General features: G+C 38.4%; 1 protein-coding gene across 1 annotated transcript in view; it reads right to left on the bottom strand.

The window, feature by feature from the left end:
* Positions 1–25149, bottom strand: part of EPB41L5 (erythrocyte membrane protein band 4.1 like 5) — a 155703-nt gene that overhangs the window by 116357 nt on the left and 14197 nt on the right. Inside the window, exon 2 of the mRNA XM_052659770.1 lies at positions 17103–17207. Coding sequence (XP_052515730.1) covers positions 17103–17207 — 105 coding nt within the window. The remainder of the gene's footprint in view (positions 1–17102; positions 17208–25149) is intronic.

Raw genomic sequence — 25149 nt, 5'->3', positions numbered from 1 at the left:
CTTTTGGTGTTAAAAGTCTGTGCTGGGCTTCCCTGGTAGCTCAGTCATAAAGAATACGCCTGCCAATACAAGAGACACAGGTTTGATCCCTGATCTGGGAAGATCCCACATGCCACACAACAACTTAAGCCTGTACACCACAACTGCTGAACATGTAGTCTAGAGTCTGGTTACCGCAGCTATCGAGGCCTCGTGCTGCAACTACTGAAGCCTGCGTGCCCTACAACCTGTGCTCAACAACAAGAGACACCTCTGCAATGAGAAGCCTGTGAAACAGAGGAGCCTGGCTCACAGCAACTAAGAAAAGCCAACACAGCAAGGGAGACCCAGCACAGCCAAAAATAAATAAAATTATTTTTTAAAAGTTCTGTATTATAAGAAATTCCAAATGAAGGCTCAGAGGAGCCATTAAAATATATTTTCCACAATACCTTTCTGTGTATTATTAGTATGCCTTCTTAGGATTCTTAAAAGTCAAATTTATAATGGAAATGTAGATGACTTAAGCAGATTATACATTCACTCTATGGAAAGAAGAGCACATAATCTATTTTGGAAATATACTTATTTTAACAAAAACAGTTCCTCCTTGTTTAGCAAACATATGTGCCTGTGTGTCTGTTTCTTACAATATAGAATATATATGTATACTTAACATATAGGTTATTTCTATGGATTTTTTACTCCCCACTACTTTATTGAATTTTATTGTTTAAGTTCTCAGTAACAATCCAATCCAATCAGCTGCCAACAGTGATCATTTCACCTCCTCCTTTCCAAAATTTATAATGTTTACAACTGCATTTACTGTTACTTCTATTAAAATAATTTACTAGCAGTGGTAATAAGATCTTCCCTGGTGGCTAAGACGGTAAAACGTCTGCCTACAATGCGGGAGACCTGAGTTCAGTCCCTGGGATGGGAAGATCCCCTGGAGAAGGAAATGGCAAACCACTCCAGAACTCTTGCCTGGAAAACCCCATGGACAGAGAAGCCTGGTAGGCTACAGTCCATGAGGTCGCGAAGATTCGGACACGACTGAGTGACTTCACTTTCACTTTGTCACCTGCCTGTCTTTAATAGGGGCTTTCCCGATGGCTCAGTGGGGAAAGAATCCACTTGTAATGCAGAAGACACAGGTTTGATTCCTGGGTTGGGAAGATTCCCTGGAGAAGGAAATGGCAATTGGCTCCAGTATTCTTGCCTGGAAATCTCACGGTCAGAGGAGCCTGCTAGGCTACAGTCCATGGAGTTGCAAGAGTTGGAAACAACTAAGCATGCAGGTATGTTGTCTTTAGTAGGAATGCGTCTATTGTTTCTCTATTAATCTAAAGCTGTTTGTTGTATTTAAATCATGAAAACTCTGTACATAAAGAGAGTAGAGCCCTCGAGCAACCACAGGGCCTGTTCCCACAGGTGGGCCACCTATCTGCCCAACATCTACCACCATCCCTAGAGATGAGCACACCTTCCAAAGCTAGGCTAGACCCACAACACAAAGAGAAGGAAGGTCAATTCCACATAGGTCAAAGTCCATGAGGTTTATTCAAGGCACTCTGGTGCCAAGAAGAAGGGGCTTCACAGGCCACCAAAACCATCTGATAAGAATTTGAGAGAAGAGTATTACCTGCCCGACCTCAGATGAGCAAGCATCTGCAGGCCAGACAGAGCTTACCACATGACATCTGCAGTGCTCGAAAGAGTTGCATTCTAACCCCGAACAAGAACTGCCTCTTCCCTTAGCTCAGTGATCTGAGACCCACCATGGAGGGATCCACTGCCGCAGCCTCCAAGGGTCCACTTGTGGAACACCTCCCCTTCCTGAGGTCCCCCCAGTCAAGTGTTCTCCAGCTCTCAACTCTGGATCAAACACCTCCATTTCCATTTGCACTGAGTGCTGTGTAAATTAAAATGCCTTAAACTTCAACTTACTGAGTTACTTATCTTTCTTTGTGGTTGATATTTGAGTGTCCATCTCTTTTAAATGCAGTTTCACTTAACTATATGGTAGAGGCAGATGAGCACACATGAACCCGCCTGTTCAGAAGTGGTACACATCACACAAACTCACATTCTATCACCGAGAGCAAGTACAATGGCCAAAACCTAGCATCAACCGAGCAACAAAGTAGCAATGTCTTACAGCAAACACAGGAACCAATCCCATGATATACAATGATATGCATGATGTATGTGATGTACATGATACATGATATACATGATGAATTATATCAATACTGAATCATCTTTGCATTTCTGAAAATACACTCCACCTGATCATTATGTACTGTTCATACTTTTAATAGTATATTTTATTTTATTCAATAGTATATACTTTTAATAATATAAATATGATACATATTAGTAATACATATAATGTATATTAAATATAAATACATTGGAAAATGTTATATTAAATATAATAATACATATACATAATACATAATAATAAACATAGTATGCTGCTATTTTCCTTAGGATTTTTACCCAGAGACCAAGTGAAGTTTTACACATATAAACAAACCAATACTTAAACTGATTTAAGAAAAAGGCAAAAAATAACTACTGATGTGGTGTTCTTCCTTTTTTTCCAAGTATTAGGAGAAATACTACCTTTGTTTCCCTTTCCTGAACATAAATGTCTACAATCTACCTAATTCATTCTTCTTTAAAAACTTGATTGGGCCAGTTAAAATTCTAAGCTCTAAATATGAAGTTTGAAAAACTTCCATCAACCAGAGGTCACAAACATATAGACAGATCAGAGGGTTAAATCTTTGCTGAGACATGTTTTGTTTGGTTCATGCTATATTTTTCACATTCTTTTACTGAAATGTTCACAGAAAGCTGCAATTATAATAACAAGAGGTCCTGCTATCTCCCCTTTCTCCCTCAACACTTCCACCTTACATAACTACAGTACAATACTAAAATCAGGCACTGCACACTGCACCTATACAGTTCTATGTCACTTTATCACACATCTCAATTCCTGACCTGATACCACAATCAAGATAAAGATATATTCCATTATCACCAATCACTCTCTCATACTTCTCCTCTATAGACACATCCACTCCTACCTCCAACATCCCTAAACCTCAGCAACCATTAACCTGATCTCTAATTTTGTTGAGACTGTTACATACACGGAAGTATACGGTATGTGACCTCTGGAGATTGACTGTTTTTACTCTACATAATGCCCTTGCTACTAAGTCACTTCAGTCGTGTCTGACTCTGTGCGACCTCATAGACGGCAGCTCACCAGGCTCCCTCGTCTCTGGGATTCTCCAGGCAAGAACACTGGAGTGCATTGCCATTTCCTTCTCCAATGCATGAAAGTGAAAAGTGAAAGGGAAGTCGCTCAGTCGTATCCGACTCTTAGCGACCCCATGGACTGCAGCCTACCAGGCTCCTCCGTTCATAGGATTTTCCAGGCAAGAGTACTGGAGTGGGGTACCACTGCCTTCTCCGATAATGCCCTTGAAATCCATCCAAATTGTATGTGTCAACAGATTTCTTGTTTTCTATTGCTGAGCAGTATTCCAAGGTATGAATGTGTCACAGCTTCTTTAATCATTAACTTACTGTAGGACACTGGCTTTTTCAAGTTTTTTGCTATTACTAATAAAGCTGTCATGAACAATCATGCACAGGTTTTTGTAAAGAAATAAGTCTTTTCTCTGAAATAAGTGACCACACATACAATTGCTAAGTCATATGTAAGTTTATCTTTTTAAGAAGTTGCCAGACTATTTTTCATACTGGCTGTACCACTCCCAAAACCAATGTTTGAGAGATCCAGTTTCTCCACATCTTCATAAGCATTTAGAGTTATCGTAACTTTTTATTTTAGCTGTACTCAAAGATGTATAGTGATGACATCTCACCAAAGTCTTCTTTACATTTCCCTGATGTCAAGGGATGCGTAACATCTTTTTGTGTGTTTATTTGCTATCTGTATATATCCTCTTTGGGGAAAAGCAAAATGTTTCAATTTTTATAAAATCCATTTTATTGATTAAAAATGATCATGTTTTGGGTATCATGCCTAATAACTCTTCTCCAAGCCCCAGGTCTCAAAGCTGTTCTCATATATTTCTAAGTTTATAGTTTTACATCTTATGCTAATGTACACTATTTCTGAGTTAATTTCTATACAGGTATATGGTTTAGGTCAGGGTTCATATTTTTGCTTGATATCCAATTGCTCCAGCACAATTATTAAGACTACCGTTCTTTGACTGAATTACACTGGGTATCTTAAAAATCAGTTGCCTGGCCATACTCATGCAGAGCTCCCTATTTTGTTTCATTGATCTATGTGTCTGTGGTTCTGCCAATACCACACAATCCTATTTACAGCAGTTACAGGTCCTGAAGCTAAATAGAGGCATTCTTCCCACTATTTTTCTTTTTCAAAATTGTTTTCTAGGTATTCTAGATCCTGTGGCTTTTCATGTAAGTTTTCAAATAATTTTGTCAGTATCTACAAAGGATTTTCTGAAATTTTGACACAAATGGCATTAAACTTGAATATCAACTAGGGAAGAAATTATTACTTTGCCAAGTCTTCTAAGCCATGCACACAGTATGACTCTCCATTTATTCAGCCCACTTCTGATTTCTTTCATCAGTCACATTGTTTTTTAAAATTTAACCAGTGTTTTTAAAAATGAAAGATTTACTCTAAAAAATGGATCTCTAACTTCTCTTAAAATATTAATACTTGAAGATCCAGCAAAGCTATTTCACAAAAAATGGCTAGAGATAGGTGGTATCTGCCCCTTCAATTCCTTTTTTGAGGGGAAAGTGATATGTTCCCTACTTCACCACAGTTCCTCTACAAATCAACAGATGGCTACTTGTCAGCTACAATTTATCAACATGTCAGTGTTTTTCTCTCTGAATCCATCAAAAAATGGGAAAAGAAAACATATCAATAAAAGGAAAACACATTTGAGTCAGTTCTTATGAGGTGAATTAGAATTGCCAACATCTGTTGGATCATCGAAAAAGAAAGAGTTTCAGAAAAACATCTACTTCTGCTTTACTGATGACGCCAAAGCCTTTGACTGTGTGGATCACAACAAACTGGAAAATTCTTCAAGAGATGGGAATACCAGACCACCTTAACTGCCTCCTGAGAAATCTGTATGTAAGTCAAGAAACAATTAGAATGTCCAGTTAGAACTGGAAATGGGAACAACAGTTCAGTTCAGTCCCTCAGCCATGTCCGACTCTTTGCGACCCCATGGACTGCAGCATGCCAGGCCTCCCTGTCCATCACCAGCTCCCAGAATTTACTCAAACTCATGTCCACTGAGTTGGTGATGCCATCCAACCATCTCATCCTCTGTCGTGCCCTTCTCCTCCTGCCTTCAATCTTTCCCAGCATCAAGGTCTTTTCTAAGGAGTCAGTTCTATCAGGTGGCCAAAGGATTGGAGTTTCAGCTTCAGCATGAGTCTTTCCAATGAATATTCAAGACTGATCTTCTTTAGGATAGACTGCTTTGATAGACTGCTTTGATCTCCCTGCAGTCCAAGGGATTCTCAAGAGTCTTCTCCAACACCACAGTTCAAAAGCATCAATTTTTCGGTGCTCAGCTTTCTTTATAGTCCAACTCTCACATCCATACATGACTACTGGAAAAACCATAGCTTTGACTAGGCAGACCTTTGCTGGCAAAGTAATGTCTCTGCTTTTTAACATGCTGTCTAGGTTGGCCATAACGTTTCATCCAAGGAGCAAGAGTCTTTTAATTTCATGGCTGCAGTCACCATCTGCAGTGATTTTGGAGCCCCCCAAAATAAAATCTATCACTGTTTCCAAGTCTATTTGCCATGAAGTGACGGGACCAGATGCCATGATCTTAGTTTTCTGAATGTTGAGTTTTAAGCCAACTTTTTTACTCCCCTCTTCACTTTCATCAAGAGGCTCTTTGGTTCTTCTTCGCTCTCTGCCATAATGGTGGTGTCATCTGCGTATCTGAGGCTACTGATATTTCTCCCTACAATCTTGATTCCAGCTTGTGCTTCATCCAGCCCAGCATTTCACATGATGTACTCTGCATATAAGTTAAATAAGCAGGGGGACAATATACAACCTTGATGTACTCCTTTTCCTATATGGAATCAGTCGGTTGTTCCATGTCGAGTTCTAACTATTGCTTCTTGACCTCCATACACATTTCTCACAAGGCAGGTAAGGTGGTCTGGTATTCCCATCTCTTTTAACAATTTTTCAGAGTTTGTTGTGGTCTACACAGTCAAACGCTTTGGCATAGTCAGTAAAGCAGAAGTAGATGTTTTTCTAGAACTCTCTTGCTTTTTCGATGATCCAGCAGATGTTGACAATTTGATCTCTGGTTCCTCTGCCTTTTCTTAATCCAGCTTGAACATCTGGAAGTTCACAATTCACGTACTATTGAACCCTGGTTTGGAGAATTTTGAGCATTACTAGCGTGTGAGATGACTGCAATTGTGCAGTAGTTTGAGCATTCTTTGGCATAGCCTTTCTTTGGGATTGGAATGAAAACGAACCTTTTCCAGTCCTGTGGCCACTGCTGAGTTTTCCAAATTTGCTGGCATACTGAGTGCAACACTTTCACAGCATTATCTTTTAGGATCTGAAATAGTTCAAATGTAATTCCATTACCTCCACTAGCCTTGTTCATAGTGAGGCTTCCTAAGGCCCACTTGACTTCACATTCCAGGATGTCTGGCTCTAGGCTGGTGATGAGAACATCATGATCAGTTAGAATTGGACACAGAACAACAAACTGGTTCCAAATAGGGAAAGGAGTATGTCACGGATGTACACTGTCACCCTGCTTATTTAACTTATATGTAGAGTATATCATGAGAAATGTTGGGCTGGATGAAGCACAAGCTGGAATCAAGATTGCTGGGAGAAATATCAATAACCGCAGATATACAGATGACACTGCCCTTATGGAAGAAAGCAAAGAAGAACTACAGAGCCTCTTGATGAAAGAGAGAGGAGAGTGAAAAAGTTGGCTTAAAACTCAACATTCAAAAAACTAAGATCATGGCACCCGGTCCCATCACTTCATGGCAAATAGATGGGGAAACAGTGGAAACAGTGGCTGACTTTATTTTGGGGGGCTCCAAAATCACTGCAGATGGTGATTGCAGCCATGAAATTAAAAGACACTTGCTCCTTGGAAGAAAAGCTATGACCAACCTGGACAGCATATTAAAAAACAGAGACATTACTTTGCCAGCAAAGGTCTGTCTAGTCAAAGCTATGCTTTTTCCAGTAGTGGTATATGGATCTGAAGGTCGGACCATAAAGAAAGTTGAGCACCAAAGTATCGATGCTTTTGAATTGTGGTGTTGGAGAAGACTCTTCAGAGTCCCTTAGACTGCAGGGAGATCCAGCCAGTCCATCCTAAAGGAACTCAGTCCTGAATATTCACTGGAAGGACTGACGCTGAAGCTGAAACTACAATCTTCTGGCCACCTGACGGGAAGAAGTGACTCACTGGGAAATACCCTGATGCTGGTAAAGACTGAAGGTGGGAGGAAAAGGGAGCAACAGAAGATGAGATGGTTGGATGGGATCACTGACTCGATGAACATGAGTTTGAGCAAGCTCCGGGAATTGGTGATGGACAGGGAGGCCTGGCGTGCTGCAGTCCACTGGGTCACAAAGAGTCGGACACGACTTGAGCAACTGAACTAAACTGAACTAAATGAGGTGAATGAACCTAGAACCTATTATACAGAGTGAAGTAAATCAGAAGAGAAAGACAAGTATCATATACTAATGCATATATATGGGATCTAGAAAGATGATACCAATCAATTTGTTTGCAAGGCAGCAAATGAGAAACAGACAGATATCTGACTTATGGACACGCGGAGAAGGGAGGAGAGGTGAGATGTATGGACAGAGCACCAGGCAAACTTACATTATCATATGTAAAATAGCCAATGGAAATTTGCTGGATGTCTTGGGAAACTCAAACAGGGTCTCTGTATCAGCCTAGAGGAGTGGGATGGGGAGGGAGATGGGAGGGAGGTTCAAGAGGGAGGGGACATACATACACCTGTGGCTGATTCATGTTGATGTTTGACAGAAAACAACAAAAATTCTGTAAAGCAATTATCTCTCAATTAAAAAATACAAGTTTTTAAAAAGTTTTTTAAATAAAAAAAAGAAACATATCAAGCATACAGTACAATTCTAAAAAAGAGAAATCCTGTTCTTCTTAGAAGTAAATAAAACTCTCATTCTTTAATATGCATGACATCTTCTTTCTCTTTTGTTCTCCTGATTCCTGCAGACATTTCAAGACTGAGTATTATTCCTTCAAAATAAATCATACATGTTCTCTGGCAAATGGTTACCACTAACTGAATTAATTAACAACTAATTGTTACAGTTATTTTTCTCAAATTTGGCAAATTCTTACTGTACTGACCTAAAACCACTTAGTAACAAAATAATAATTCTTTCTTGCCTGGCTTAAGATATATTACTTACACACTGGAAAGTTCTATTGTACAATAAAATTACCAAATTATCATTTTTTAAAACCATCAATATTGGCAGTACTGCTGTCATAAGGCAGACATATCCTGTCATTTTCATAGAAGAAAGTTTCCCTAAATTGTTCATCAAGAAATATTAAATTACCATAAACTTATAGAGTCACACAATGAGATTTTGTAACAAGGTTTCACCAACAGTAAAAAAAGATAATAAACTTTCAAACATACTATTATCATAAAGACTTGGAAAAAAAAAAGACTTGAAGAAAAATCATGGAAATGAATACCACCATCTGCTTTTCTTTAAAATACAGGTTATTTATTTACTAAAAAAGAGTTACTAAACAAGAGTCCATATGTGGGCTTCAGGAATACCTGAATTACCTATATATGTGCACATCAGGTTATGTGTACATGCCTGTTTCTAGAGAAAGCATCCACAGGCTTCATCACCATAACTTATGGTTTAAGATCATCATTACACTATATAAAAGGATACTAAATTAAGTTTACATCTGAAAACAGAAGATGGGGCAGTACTGTGCAGTCAACTAAAACAAGGGTAACCGTATATCCTAGTATGCAATATTGTTGTTTACAGCATTGGACTTTACTTTCACCACCAGATACATCCACAACTGAGTGCCATTTCTGCGTTCGCCCAGGCACTTCATTCTTTCTGGAGCTATTAGTAATTGCCCTCTGCTTTTCCCCAGGAGCATACGGAACCTTCCGACCTCGGGGAGTTCATCTTCCAGTATCATATCCTTTTACCCTTTCATACTGTTCATGGGGTTCTCACAACAAGAAAACTGGAGTGGTTTGCTATTTCCTCCTCCAGTGGACTACACTTTGTCTGAAGTCTCCTCTATGACATGTTCACTTTGGGTACCCCTGCATGTAATGGCTCATAGCTTCACTGAGTTACACAAGCTCTTTTGCCACAACAAGGATGTGATCCATGAATGTTCAAACTACAATACAATGGCATTCATTTCGCATGCCAGTAAGGTTATGCTTAAAACTCTTCAAGCTAAGCTCAGTAGTAGATAAACAAAGAACTTACAGGTGTACAAGATAGGTTTAGAAAAGGTAGACGAACCAGAGATCAAATTCCCAACATTTATTGGATCACAGAGAAAGCAAGAGAATTCCAGAAAAACATCTACTTCTGCTTCATTGACTACGCTAACGCCTTTGATTATGTTCAGTTCAGTCACTCAGTCGTGTCCAACTCTTTGTGACCCCATGAACTGCAGCATGCCAGGCCTCCCTATCCATCACCAACTGCCAGAGTCTACCCAAACCCATGTCCATTGAGTCAGTGATGCCATCCAACCATCTCATCCTCTGTCGTCCCCTTCTCCTCCTGCCTTCAATCTTTCCCAGCATCAGGGTCTTTTCAAATGAGTCAGCTCTTTGCATCAGGTGCCCGAAGTACTGGAGTTTCAGCTTTAACATCAGTCCTTCCAACAAACACACAGGACTGATCTCCTTTAGGATGGACTGGTTGGATCTCCTTGCAGTCCAAGGGACTCTCAGGAGTCTTCTCCAACACCACAGTTCAAAAGCATCAATTCTTCAGCACTCAGTTTTCTTTACAGTCCAACTGTCACATCCATACATGACCACTGGAAAAACCACAGCCTTGACTAGACAGACCTTTGTTGGCAAAGTAACGTCTCTGCTTTTAGTATGCTGTCTAGGTTGGTCATAACTTTCCTTCCAAGGAGTAAGCGTCTTTTAATTTCATGGCTGCAGTCACCATCTGCAGTGATTTTGGAGCCAATAAAATAAAGTCAGCCACTGTTTCCCCATCTATTTGCCATGAAGTGATGGGACCAGATGCCATGATCTTCGTTTTCTGAATGTTGAGCTTTAAGCCAACTTTTTCACTCTCCTCTTTCACTTTCATCAAGAGGCTCTTTAGTTCTTCTTCACTTTCTGCCATAAGGCGTGGTGTCATCTGCATATCTGAGGTTACTGATATTTCTCCCAGCAATCTTGATTCCAGCTTGTGCTTCCATCACAACAAACTGTGGAAAGTTCTTAAATATGGGAATACCAACCAGACTGCCTTACCTGTCTCCTGAGAAACTGGTATGGGGTCAAGACATAACAGAACCTTATATGGAACAACTGACTGGCTCAAAATTGGGAAAGGAGTAGGTCAAGGCTGTATATCGTTCCCTTGTTTATATGCAGAATACATCACATGAAATGCTGGGCTGGATGAATCACAAGCTGGAATCAAGATTGCCAAAAGAAATATCAACAATTTCAGATACATAGATGACACCACCCTAATGGCAAGAAGTGAAGAGGAACTAACGAGCCTCTTGAAGGTAAAGAGGACAGTGAAAAGGTTGGCTTAAAATTCAACGTTCAAAAAAACAAAGATCATGACATCTGGTCCCATCACTTCGTGGCAAATAGATGGGGGGAAAGTGTAAACAGTGACAGATTTTATTTTCTTGAGCTCAAAAATCACTGTGGACAGTGACTGCAGCCACAAAATTAAAAGATGCTTGCTCCCTGAAAGGAAAGCTATGACAAACCTAGATGGTGTATTAAAAAGATGGTGTTGCTTTGCTGACAAGGGTCCATATAGTCAAAGCTATGGTTTTTCCAGCAGTCATGTATGGATGTGAAGGTTGGACCCTAAAGAAGGCTAAGTGCTAAAGAAGTGATGCTTTCAAATTGTGGTGCTGGACAAGATTCTTATGAGTCCCTTGAATGGCAAGAAGATCAAACCAGCCAATCCTAAGGGAAATCAACCCAGAATAATCATTGCAAGGATTAATGCTGAAGCTGAAGCTCCAATACTTTGGCCACCTGATGTGAAGAGCCGACTCATTGGGAAAGACACTGATGCTGGGAAAGACTGAGGGCAGAAGGAGAAGGGGACAACAGAAGATGAGATGGTTGAATAGCATCACTGACTCAATGGACATGAGTTTGAGAAACTCTGGGAGATAGTGAAGGACAGGGAAACCCAGCATGCTACAGTCCATGGGATCACAAAGAGTGGGACAAAACTTAGCGATTTAACAACAAATCCTAGTATGCCAGAATAATCCTGGTTTACTCCTATTATCCCAACCTCTCATCCAGTAAGCCCACCTTTGGCTCTCTAAAGTTGCCTGGTTTAAAAACTGAAGAAACAGAAAATCTGAATATACCTGTAACAAGTAAAGAGACCGAGTCACTAATCAAAAAGCTCTAGAAAAGCCCAGGGCTTCACTGGTGAATTCTACCGAGTGTTGAAGTAAGAATTAATACCAATCCTTCATGAGAGCCTCAAAAAAATAGAAGAAAGAAGACTTTCCAACTCATTCTGATGCCAGTACTTCTCTTATTGAAACCAAAGGTAGCACAAGGAAAGAAAACACAAAAAAACTATAGACCAATATCCCTTATGAATATGGACATCGAAGTACTCAACAAAATCAAAGCAAGCAACATATATAAAGAATTTTACACCACGAGTGAGATTTATCCCAGAAATGCAACAATGATTCAACATACCATCAAATATGGTCAATGTAATATATCATATTAACAGAATACAAGAAATACACCTTATGATCCTCTCAGCAGATGCATAAAAAGCATTTAACAAAACCCAACACCATTTCATGATAAAACAATAAAGGGCATCTAGAAAAATCCCACAGGTAACATCATACTTGATGATGAAATACTGAACACTCCCGATAAGATCAAGAATGAGACAACAATGTCTACCCTTAACACTTCTATTCAACATTTTACTAAATGTTCAAGCCAGGGTACTTAGGCAAGAAAAAGAGATAAGTGAAAAGAAAAAAGAATAAAAGGCATTCAGATTAAAAAGGAAGAAGTTAAAACTATCCTTTTTTTGCAGATAACATGATCTTATACATAAAACACAAAAAAACTAATACACAAGTTCAGTAAAGTTGTAAGATATAAGAAACATCTACAAAAATGGATTCTATACACTAGAATCCAAACTAAATCCAAAATGATATTTAAAAAATTACATATTACAATAACATCAAAGGAATAAAATGTTTATGAGTAAGTTTAGCCAAGGAGATGAAAGATGTGTAAACAAACTATAAACTATTAAGAAATATAAAAACATAATCCATGTGTAAGACTTAACAATTGTTAAGATGACAATACTTCCCAAACAGATACACAGATTCAGTGCAATTCTCGTCAAAACTCCCAACTGCCCTCTTTGCAGAAATAGACAAGCTGATCCAAAATATGTATGGAACTATGAGTGACCCAGAACAGCCAAAACAATCTTAAAACAGAAGAATGAAATTGAAGGACTCACATTTCCCAATTTTCAAACTTGCTACAAAGTAAGTAAGTTTGAAACTTACTTCACCACATGAAGGCAATGTGGTGCTGGTATAAGAATCAACATATACATGAATGTAACAGAACTCAGAACCCAGGGAAAAAAAACAAATATCTGTGCTCAAATGACTTTCAGTAAGTGTGCCAAGACCATTCAAAAAGTGTTTCTAGGATCACTGGATATACACATGCATTCACATGTAAAGGAATGAAGTTTGACTCCCTACTTTAGAGCTTATAACAAAATTAACTCCAAATGGATAAAGAAAAAAATATGTATAAATGTTTGTGACTATGGACTAGGTAACAGTTTAACTCTTACAACTCAATAAGAAGGAAATAAGTGAATTTCAAGCGGATAAGAAGTCTGAACAGACGTTTATCCAAAGAAGATATACACGATTAACAAGCACATGAACAGATGCTCACATATCTTTTCTATCAGAGAAGTGCAAATCAGTACTACAATGAGACCACTCCATACCAACTGGTATGATCAGAATCAAAAAGAAGGGGAGGACTTGACTGGTTAAGAGTCTGCCTTGCAATGCAGGGGATGCAGGTCCATTTCTGGTCAAGGAACTAGGATCTCACAAGTTATGGGGCAGCTCTGGAGCCCACATGCCATAAGTAGAGAGTCCAAACATCACATGACGCAAATAAGGCCCAAAACAGCCAAATAAATACACTTTGGGGGTAAAAAAAAGGGAGGGATCTTTAAAAAAAAAGAAGGGAGAATGTCATGTTGGTGAGGACATGTAGAAATTGGAACCCTTATACACTGCTGATAGGAAGGCAGAATGGTACAGTCACTATGGAAAACAATTTCGCAGTTCCTCAAAAACTTCTACATAAAGTTACCTTATAATCCAGTAGTTCCACTCCTAGATGCATATCCAAAAGAATTTAAGAGTTATGTTGAGTGCAAAAACTTCAGTGCAAATTTCACAGCAGTGTTATTTATAACAGCCAAAAATGAATAAACCTAAATGTGTATCAGTGAACGAATAAAACTGTGGTATAGCCATACAGTAGATTATTATTCAGCTGTTAAGAATCAAGTACTGATATATGCTACAATATAAATGAACCTTGAAAACATTATGCAGACTCAAAAGGCCGCAAATTACATGATTCCATTTCTATGAAAGTCTCAAAATGGGCAAATTCACACAAACAGGAAGATAGCATTTGCCAGGAGCTGTCGGGAGGAGGAATGGGGAGCAACTGGTAACAGTGAACCTCTGGCTATAAATGACACTCTCAGGCATAATTTGAATGGGGTCTGAAGATTAGATAGTGGTAATGTCACAATAACTTCCTGATTTTGATGACTATATTGAGTTGTGCAGGAGAACATGCTTGTCTGTAGGAAATTCAAGTGAAATGGGACATCATACTTGTAACTCTCTCTCAAATGATTCCAGAAAAATAAATACTTATATTATTCTTGCAACTTTTCTGTAAATGTACTACTGAATTTCAATTAAAGTGAGTTAGTGCAATCAAAAGTAACTTAAAAAACAGCAAACTCATCTGATTACACAGGAAGAAAAGTGAACTATGACCTCATCAATTTACTTTGACTATCTCCTTAATGAATGCATAATTCTAATCATACGTATCTTGGACTGATCTAAAATGATCAATAAACTAAATTTTAACACATTAATTTTACAAATATGGACATGCCACATATCCAACTGTAGCATGTAATTCCTTGGCTCTTTTTCACCCTCACTCCCTTTAGACTTCATAGTTATGTCAACAAAGGAAGTATGATAAATAGTTACGGAAACCACGGGTTAACTTAGTTTACACAGATGATCCTCACCAAAAAAGCCACATGATCTACTAAGTTCACTATCTTCTGATAAACTGAATTGTTTGTCAAGTATCAATTTTGTTTACTTTTGGGGTTAAATCTGGCCACACTATAAACAACTGACAGTCATCTATCTCTCTGTTTACTTATGTCCTAAGACTGTTATGGAATGAAGTGAGTCAACACTTTAAGAATATTTAAAGTGTTGTCTAGAGTTGATTTTTAATAGCTTTAATTTCCCAATTATTGTTGTTACAGTTTAATTCACACAGTATTTGGCCAGAGTAGAGACTGGAAAATGTAAGCCTATTTAAATTTAATCTTAATGCCTAGATTTCTGTGCATTGGGAGGCATAAACTAAAACTAAAAAGAGTAGGGATTACAAGTTCTAATGCTGGCTTTACCAGACATTTGTTATAACTGTGTGAATCAAATGAGAGAATAAACTACAGGATCTAGTAATTCAGTAAGTACTGATATTAGCAAAGAACAAATAATGCAATTTAGGAACAGCTGCATGTCTGTTTCTTCTTGTAATTACTTAAATATGTTAAGAAACAGAAAGAAAGTACCTAAAACCTAATATTGACTCCTCAAAAAAACAGGAAGCTGTACAAACTATCTACCCCCCAAATCATTTGTTGTTTCATCTGAATGTAAGACTCTGGAGATGAGAGTTTAATGATATTAAACTCAATAGTCAACCAACCCTGTATCAAACTAAGTAGCAGACCAGAGTTAAATACAATAAACAGTCTAGTTTATTACTTAATACATACTGGATAACAGAAGTAACTAAAATTCATTTCCTACCCTTAGTGGATTTCGTTTAATAGAAAAGAAATAAGATTAACAGGAAGAAATACGAGAAATGCCTCTTATACAACATCCATCCAGAGATCAGAACTCAAACTAGAGAAAATAGCTTTTCAAATTTTTTCATGTTTATGTGTGAACATAAACTCAGGATTCCTTAAAAATAGAAAAATTCAGTTATTTTATATGTTTCCCTGGTGGCTCAAGTAGTAGAGTCCACCTGCAATGCAGGCGACCCAGGTTTGATCCCTAGGTTGGGAAGATCGCCTGGAGAAGGGAATGGCTACCACTCTGGTATTCTTACCTGGAGAATTCTATAGAGAGTTAAGTTATTTTATAAATCTTTTTAATTTTTACATCATTCATGTCAATTAGCAAACTTAAAAATCACCATTTTTAATAAGCTGCAGATATTCCATTGTAAAGATGTATCAAAATTTACCTAACCAATTCCCTGTAAATAAATGCTCATGTTTTTTTTAAATTGAGGTACAGGGGAAATGAGAGAAAACAAGTGAAGCTGACATTATTAACAGCGGTACATTTACTGAAGATGCTCTGTAAAACCAGTCTAGGAGTTCATCTCCAAGAAATGTCGGTTCTGTGAAGTATCTCATAGAGGTATTCCAGTTAATTTATCAATCAGACCATATCACCCCCTCACACACAAACAAACACACACAGACCCACTCGAAAGGAACTTGAGATTCTTATAAAATATATATTGCTCCTATGGTTCTAAACACTGCGGTTATTGTGTCACTAAACACAGAAACACCATCACAGATGTCCAAAACACAAGGCTCAACGTCCTGATATCCCTCTTCTGGCCCCCACCCCTGTGAATGCCCTACTCTAGACCTTAGTATCACTTTTATCCCCAAAATGTTTGCACTGACTCTAACTTTCACCTCTGTCCACTCCAAACAATCCTACATAATATTCCTATGTAAAACTTCCTAAAGCAAAATATAACCTCCCTGACTGAAAAAGCCCTAATCCCAATTATTAGAGAATACTGCCAATTTATTATTAACACTTCTGCAGCTCAGTGTGGATGATGTGGCCACTGATTCATCTTCCAATCTTAGTGACTACTTTTTTTCAAATACTGGACAAATTCTTTGAAAAGCCCCCAACTTCCTATCCTATTATATACACTGTTCTCTCACCTAAAATGCACATCAAAGATCATCTATTTACAGACAGAGAATCACAGAGCTGGAAGAGATATTAGGAATATTTTAGTTCAATATTCACCTTAATTGCAAACTAGGAACTTCTATCATTCACCCAAGAGCCCAAAAAACTCCCATTTCCTCACACAGAGTTCACTCTAGTCTGCTTAAGACCAATCCAGTGGTTGAGATTTCCAAGCCTCATTTGCAGAGAACATGCTCTGGGAATGTGGCTTAGGGTTAAACCTTTTTTAAAATAATAATAAGCACTTCAGGTTATTCCGAGAAAATTACAGGAAAAAAGAAGACATTTAAGTATATGTAACCTTCCAGCACTGAGAACATCATCTGACATTTTCCATTTCTGTCCCCATTTTAAAGCCTCCAAAAACCAGATACTCACCGCTACTTGTGCTGAATCCATAAATCTCAGTCCAAAATAGTCGCTTTCAATAAGGTCCAAGTGGTACATAATCTGATCAAATAGCTCTTGTCCTTTGGCTTTTTTCTGAAATGGCAAGAAAATAAATCAGTGAGTGGCTTATAAGATCAATAAGCCTCCATTGAAGATAGTTTTAATTACACAAGAGCTCTTAAAAGAAATATTAATTGCAACACCAAAAGCATAACCATGTAGCAGGTAATGGGGAAGACACCATGGTTTTCCAATAAGCCATTTAAGACCAGAAAAGAGTTTGTGATCTATTATTTGCTTTCCTGGACAGTGCTACTGCCTATCAACCAACAAGTATTACTTTCTACACCTAACACTTAATGTAAGGAGAAACTCTTGTTTTATCTTTTCAATTTTTAGGGTCCCTATTTTAAAGGAGCTTTATAATGTAGCTGGAAAGAGAACACAAGAAAACTTAAGCACCAACCATGTGAAACTAACTGTATTTGCCAAAGAGAAGAGTCATTGAAACTAGAGTCGTCAGTGAAAGACATGAAGATCAGCCTTAAACTCGACTTGAATGTAGGGTGGGAAATAACAAAAGCAGAAATGAAAGGTGGGAGGGAAAGCGGACAGCAGTAAACTACAAGATCAACACGACGTCACCGAACTGGAGGGAGTCAAGGTGATAAAGAAACTTGCATGGAAAAAGCAGGTTGTAAAGTATGATCTCAGGACCTCTGAGGGATCCCCACACAAAAGATCCACATGGTCCCAGGATTCTCCTCATGTACCCTCAATAAGAACATATTGCAACAGAGTGTATTATAACAGCAGGTTAGAGACTCTAAGTACAGTCTATTAAATCACTCATTAAAGAAATTTGCAAACATTCTTCTCACTAAATTCCTATGTTGTTCAGTAAGACTCTTCATAAAAATATTACTTCTGTTAACCTATAAAAGGTATATATTGCTATTTTTAAATTAATCAGTAAAGTTTTTATTTTTGGCAGTACCATGTGGCATGTGGGATCATAGTTCCCCAACCAGGGATGGAACCTGTGCCCCCTACACTGGAAGTGTGGAGTCTTAACCACTGGACCACCAGATCAGTCCACAATTTTTCAGCTGTAATTTCTAATATGGTAACTATCCACAAATATAACCCACATATCCTTAATCTTTATATATGTCCTATCCATGTCCCTCTCTTATATAGCTTTAAATTATTTAAGACTATTTCCTATAAAAAAAAAATGCAGCTGACTTTTTTATTGAATCATCAGTTTCTGCTTTTTAATTGATGACTTACAATTTGTCCACTGCTTTTCCTGCACTTTCTATTGTGACATTTCCTTTCTATTTGATAAACTGCCATCCCTTCATCAAGACAGAACACCATGCTCAATTTTCTGGAATTGAGCTGCAGCAGTTGCTTGTATATTTTTGAGATTCTTTGTCAGTTGCTTGATTTTCTATTATTTTCTCCCATTCTGAAGGCTGTCTTTTCCCCTTGCTTATAGTTCCCTTTATTGTGTAAAAGCTTTTAAGTTTAGTTAGGTCCCATTTGTCTATTTTTTCTTTTATTTCCATTACTCTGGGAGGTGGGCCATAGAGGATCCTGCTCTGATTTACATCAGAGTGTGTTTTGCCTATGTTTTCCTCTAGGAGTTTTATAGTTTCTGGTCTTACATTTAGATCTTTAATCCATTTTGAGTTTATTTTTGTGTATGGTGTTAGAAAGTGATCTAGTTTCATTCTTTTAAAGGTGGTTGACCAGTTTTCCCAGCACCACTTGTTAAAGAGATTATCTTCTCTCCACTGTATATTATTGCCTCCTTTGTCAAAGATAAGGTGTCCATAGGTGTGTGGATTTATCTCTGGGCTTTCTATTTTGTTCCATTGATCTATATTTCTGTCTTTGTGCCAGTACCATACTGTCTTGATGACTGTAGCTTTGTAGTAGAGCCTGAAGTCAGGCAGGTTGATTCCTCCAGTTCCATTCTTCTTTCTCAAGATTGCTTTGGCTATTTGAGGTTTTTTGTATTTCCATACAAATTGTGAAATTATTTGTTCCAGTTCTCTGAAAAATACCATTGGTAGCTTGATAGGGATTGCATTGAATCTGTAGATTGCTTTGGGTAGTATACCCATTTTCACTATATTGATTCTTCCAATCCATGAACATGGTATATTTCTCCATCTATTTGTGTCCTCTTTGATCAGTGTTTTATAGTTTTCTATATATAGGTCTTTTGTTTCTTTAGGTAGATATATTCCTAAGTATTTTATTCTTTTCATTGCAATGGTGAATGGAATTGTTTCCTTAATTTCTCTTTTCATTTTCTCATTGTTAGTGTACAGGAATGCAAGAGATTTCTGTGTGTTAATTTTATATCCTGCAACTTTACTATACTCATTGATTAGCTCTAGTAATTTTCTGGTGGAGTCTTTAGGGTTTTCTATGTAGAGGATCATGTCATCTGCAAACAGTGAGAGTTTTACTACTACTTTTCCAATCTGGATTCCTTTTATTTCTTCTCTGATTGCTGTGGTTAAAACTTCCAAAACTATGTTGAATAGTAGTGGTGAGAGTGGGCACCCTTGTCTTGTTCCTGACTTTAGGGGAAATGCTTTCAATTTTTCACCATTGAGGATAATGTTTGCTGTGGGTTTATCACACATGGCTTTTATTATGTTGAGGTATGTTCCTTCTATGCCTGCCTTCTGTAGGGTTTTTGATCATAAATGGATGTTGAATTTTGTCGAAGGCTTTCTCTGCATCTATTGAGATAATCATATAGTTTTTATCTTTCAATTTGTTAATGTAACACTTGTTATTTTATGTACTTTCTTTTTCTGTGTGGGTAATAGCCAACACAATGGATGTAAAAGGGTAACTCATGTGATTAATTTTTTCTGGGGGGAAGGGGACTGTGCTGGGTCTTGTTCCTGTGCTCAGACTTTCTCTAGTTGCAGCAAGTGGGGGTTACTCTCTAGTTGTGCTGTGTGGGCTTGTCGCTGCAGTGGCTTCTCTTGTTGTGGAGCACGAGCTCTGGGGTGCAAACATGGGCTCAGGGCATTGGCTCAGTATTTGTGGTGCAGAGGCTTAGCTGTCCCATGGCATGTGGGATCTTTCTGGATCAGGGATCGAACCTGTGTCCCCTGCACTGGCAGCCGGATTCTCAACCATAAGACCACCAGGCAAGTCTCTATGTTGTGATTTTGATTTACATTTCCCTAATGCCTAGTCATGTTAAGCATGCTTCTTCATGTGTTTACTGGACATCTGCATATCTTCTTTGGAGAAATATTTATTCCAGTCTTTTTTCCCATTTTTGATCTGACTTGCTTTTTGTTGCTGAGTTGTTTTTATGTATTCACTATATTAATCTTTTATCAAACACACAATTTGCAAATCTTTTCTCCCATTCTGAATTGTCTTTTTAGTCACTTGATAGTGAATTTCCTTTAAAGTAAACAACTTTTATTTTTGATGTTGCTGTTCATTAGCTAAGTCACGTCCCACTCTTTGCGACCTCATGGACTGCAGCACACAAGGCTTCCCTGTCCTTCACCATCTCCCAGAGTTTGCTCAAACTCATGTCCATTGAGTCAGTGATGCCATCTAACCATCACATCCTCTGTTGTCCCCTTCTCCCGCCTTCAATCTTTCCTAGCATCAAGGTGTTTTTTCTAGTGAGTCAGCTCTTTGCATCAGGTGGCCAAAGTATTGGAGTTTCAGCTTCAGCATCAGTCCTTCCAATGAAAATTCAGGACTGATTTCCTTTAGGATGGACTGGTTGGATTTCCTTGCAGTCCAAGGGACTCTCAAGAGTCTTCTCCAACACCACAATTCAAAAGCATCAATTCTTCGACACTCAGCTTTCTTTATAGTCCAACTCTCACATCCACACATGACTACTGGAAAAACCATAGCTTTGACCAGATGGATCTTTGCTGGCAAAGTAAAGGCTCTGCTTTTTAATATGCTGTCTAGGTTGGTCATAGCTTTTCTTCCAAGGAGCAAGAGTCTTTTAATTTCATGGCTGCAGTCACCATCTGCAGTGATCTTCAAGCCCCCCAAAATAAAGTCTGTCACTGTTTCCATTGTTTCCCCATCTATTTGCCATGAAGTGATGGAACTGGATGCCATGATCTTAGTTTTCTGAACGTTGAATTTTAAGCCAACTTCTTCACTCTCCTCTTTCACTTTCATCAAGCTCTTTAGTTTCTCTTCACATTTTGCCATAAGTGTGGTGTCATCTGCCTATCTTCGGTTGTTGATATTTCTCCCAGCAATCTTGATTCCAGCTAATGAGTCAACCGGCCCAGCATTTCTCATGACGTACTTTGTATATAAGTTAAATAAGCAGGGTGACAATATACAGCCTTGACGTACTCCTTTCCCAATTTTGAACCAGTCTGATGTTCTACATCCAATTCTAACTGCTGCTTCTTGTCCTGCATACAGGTTTCTTAGGATGAAGTCTAACTTATTTATATTCTCTTCTGCTGCCTGTATTTTATCGTCATTTCAAAAAATCATTGTCAGATCTAATGTCATGGAAATTTTCCCCTACCTTTCCTTCTGAGAGTTTTACAGTTTTAAACCCTCACACCTGAAAGTCATTCTGGGTCTACACCTATTCTAATTTGTGTGGATTTCTTCCTCACAACCAAGCAATTAACTCCGTTCTGTAAGAGACTGAATGGGTATCAGACACACTCAACTCTGACACTCTTATTAGAGACAGCATCAGACTCCATGGGTCAAGCTCAGTCCCACAAGACTGCCCCTACTTCAGATGCCAGTCACAGTCCAGTCTATTACTGGTGCTTCTGACCAACTGGCTATTAAATGGGTTCTCATGACCCCCTCCTTGGTTTCAATTACTTTGCTAGATGGACTTCCCTTGTGGATCAGACGGTAAAGCGTCTGCCTACAATGCGGAAGACCTGGGTTCAATCCCTGGGTCGGGAAGGTCCTCTGGAGAAGGAAATGGCAATCCACTCCAGTACTCTTGCCTGGAAAATCCCATGGATGGAGGAGCGTAGTAGGCTACAGTCCATGGGGTCGCAAAGTGTCGGACACAACTGAGCGACTTCGCTTGGTCACTTGGTCTTGGTCATGACCCCCTCCTTGGTTTCAATTACTTTGCTAGAATAGTTCACAGAGTTCAGGAATCAGTTTACGCACTAGATTCTACAGTTTATTACAAAGGATATCAGCAGAGACAAATTAACGGCCAGGTGAGAAGATACACAGGTCACGGTACCAAACACAAGAGCTCCTGTCCCAGTGGAGTTTGAGACCAAGCACGTGGAAGCGTTCTGGTTCACCAACCCAGAAGTTCTCCAAACTTGTCCTTTGGGGTTTTTATGGAGGCCTCATTAATTAGGCATGATCACTGGTCACTGGTGACTGAATGCAATTTCTGGCCCCTCTTCCCTCCCAGCTTGTCTGGGGTTAGCGGTGGGTGCCAAAGTTCCAACCTTCTAATCACCTGGTTAGTTCCCCCAGCAACCAGCCACCATCAGCTGGTTACTGAAGGGCTTTCCAAGTCACACCATTAACATATCAAAAACACTTTGGGGGCTCTTCTCACTTAGAAAATTCCAAGAGTTTTAGGAGTTCTGTGCCAGAAACAGGATGAAGATTAAATATATGTTTATTGTAAATCACAATACTACAGTTGTCTTTGATCCATTCTGAGTTAATATTTTGGGCTTCCCTAGTGGCTCAGTGGTAAAGAACCCACCTGCCAATGCAGGGGACATAGGTTCGGTCCCTGGGACAGGAAGATCCCCCAGAGAAGGAAATGGCAACCCACTCCAGTATTCTTGCCTTGGAAATCCCATGGACAGAGGAGCCTGGAGGGAGACAGTCCACGGGGTTGCAAGAGAGTTGGACACAACTTAGGGACTAAACAACAACAACATAAGAATCCAATTTAACCCTTTTGCATATGGTTATTCAATTTTCCCAGCACCACTTGCTGAAAAGACTCTTGCCCACTGAATGGTGTTAGCATCCTTGTGGAAAATCATCTGGCCATATATTTGAAGGTTTATTTCTAGACCCTGTAATTTGCTCCACTGATCTGTATGTCTGTTCATATCCCAGAACCACACTGTTTTGATTACTATAGCTTGATATCAAGTTTTCAAATCAAGATATGCAATGGCAATCTTTCCCTTCTTTTTCAAGCCTGTTCTGGATATTTGGAATCCCACGAGATTCCATATAAATTTAGAATAGTCTGTCCTATGTCTGCAAAAAAATGTTCTTGGAATTTTGATAGGGATTGCACTGAATCTACAGATCACTTTGGGCAGCACTGTCCTCTTAATAACATTAAATCTTTCAATCCACAGATATGGGCTATCTTTCCATGTATTTAGATATTCTTTTCATTTCTCTTAGTAATGTTTTGTACTTTTCAATGTACATGTTTTTTGCCTCCTTGGTTAAATTTATTCCTAAGTATTTTATTCTCCTTGATGCTACAGCAAAGGAATTATTGTCTTAATTTTATTTTTGGATTGCTCATTACTAGTGTATAGAAGGGCACTTGACTTTTGTTGCTTGATTTTGTATCCTGCAACATTGTTGACTTCTTTTATTAACTCTAATGGTTTTACTATGGAATCTTTAAGGTTTTCCACTTGTAAGATCATGTCATCTTAAACAGAGGTAATTTTACTTCTTCCCTTAGAATTTGGATGCCTATCATTTCTTTTTTCTGCCTAGCTGCTTTGGCTAGAACTTCCAATATTATACTGAATTAAAGTGCTAAAAGCAGGCAGCCTTGTTCTAGTCTTAGGGAAAAAGAAACTTCTTTTACCTTCCATTTCTTAACTTGTCTCTTAAGCTTCTTATTTTGCCTATATTCCTTCCTCTTATGAGAACAGTTTCTAAATATGATCTTCCAACTCACTAATTTGTCCTTTATCTTAGATTTGTCTCCTTATTTTCGCCATAGTCATCAGGATTAATAAACTTCTCTAGATTAAGTATAACAAGAGAATGGGCTCAACCCTAGTCTGTCAGCTCCATTTAGCTATGAGAAATTAGTAGAGGTGTAGATGAGTTCTAGAGGAAAGTTCCAAGAATCAGAAAATCAGAGTCAATCACTTCCCATTCAACAAACAACTTTCCAGATCAGTGAGTCTCACCCATTGCAAAGGAAAAGGTAATATAACACTGAAAAGGATATCTTTTCATTACAACATATCACTCCCTAAGAGTTTGATGAAAGAGGGATAGGGAATTTAGGTTAAGAAATTTTAGAGGTGAAGACTTACAGAGGTAGAGAACTTTGGGGAGTGCTATCCTGATTTATTCTTGAGGACACAGTCAGGAGGCAGATATATTATTAAGATAACAATGGAGGTGAAGAATAAGACATGAATTCAAATATTTGAACATATTTGTTCTACTAACATGGTGGAAAGGAGAAATATGGACAAAGGAAGGGAAGTGATAACTGTTACTGGAAATGACAAAGAAAGCTTTTGATTTTAAATCATACTTACAATCACTAAGTCCCAGAGCAGTGCTAACAAACTTAAATAGAAAATACCAATTATGCAAAAAAAAAAAAAATTGCAAATGGCAATGATCCTAAAAGGAATACAAAGTATTTCTAAGTTAAATCAGGAAGTCACAGAAACATCCCACCGGTGCCACTGGTACTTATCTGTTGCCAAACTTAAATACTTTCATCATCTTCATTTTAAGGTGCATTTCTAGAACCAATTTCATATTCCATCAATGTTCCTTATTTGCTTCAAAGAGCAAAGGGGAGCCAGGCTCCCTTACTTGGCTCTCTTATTCTGCCAAAGCATCACCTGCCAGCCTCATGAAACATAGGGATTGTGTTTTGAGAAAAGAGAGAATGAGCTTCTGCCAGCTGGGTAGCTGCCTTCTCAGAATAAAAATCTTTTGAAGGGTATGTATTAACTCCTTAACAAAGGCTAATTATAGGCCAACCAATAGTCAACACAAGGCATCTGTAGGTTCCTGACATTCATAACACTTAATCTAACAG

Source organism: Budorcas taxicolor, chromosome 2, assembly GCF_023091745.1.
Source record: "Budorcas taxicolor isolate Tak-1 chromosome 2, Takin1.1, whole genome shotgun sequence".
In the NCBI taxonomy this organism is placed as follows: Eukaryota; Metazoa; Chordata; class Mammalia; order Artiodactyla; family Bovidae; genus Budorcas; species Budorcas taxicolor.
The sequence above is the reverse complement of the archived record's forward strand: the minus strand, read 5'-3'. Positions and strand labels throughout refer to the sequence as shown.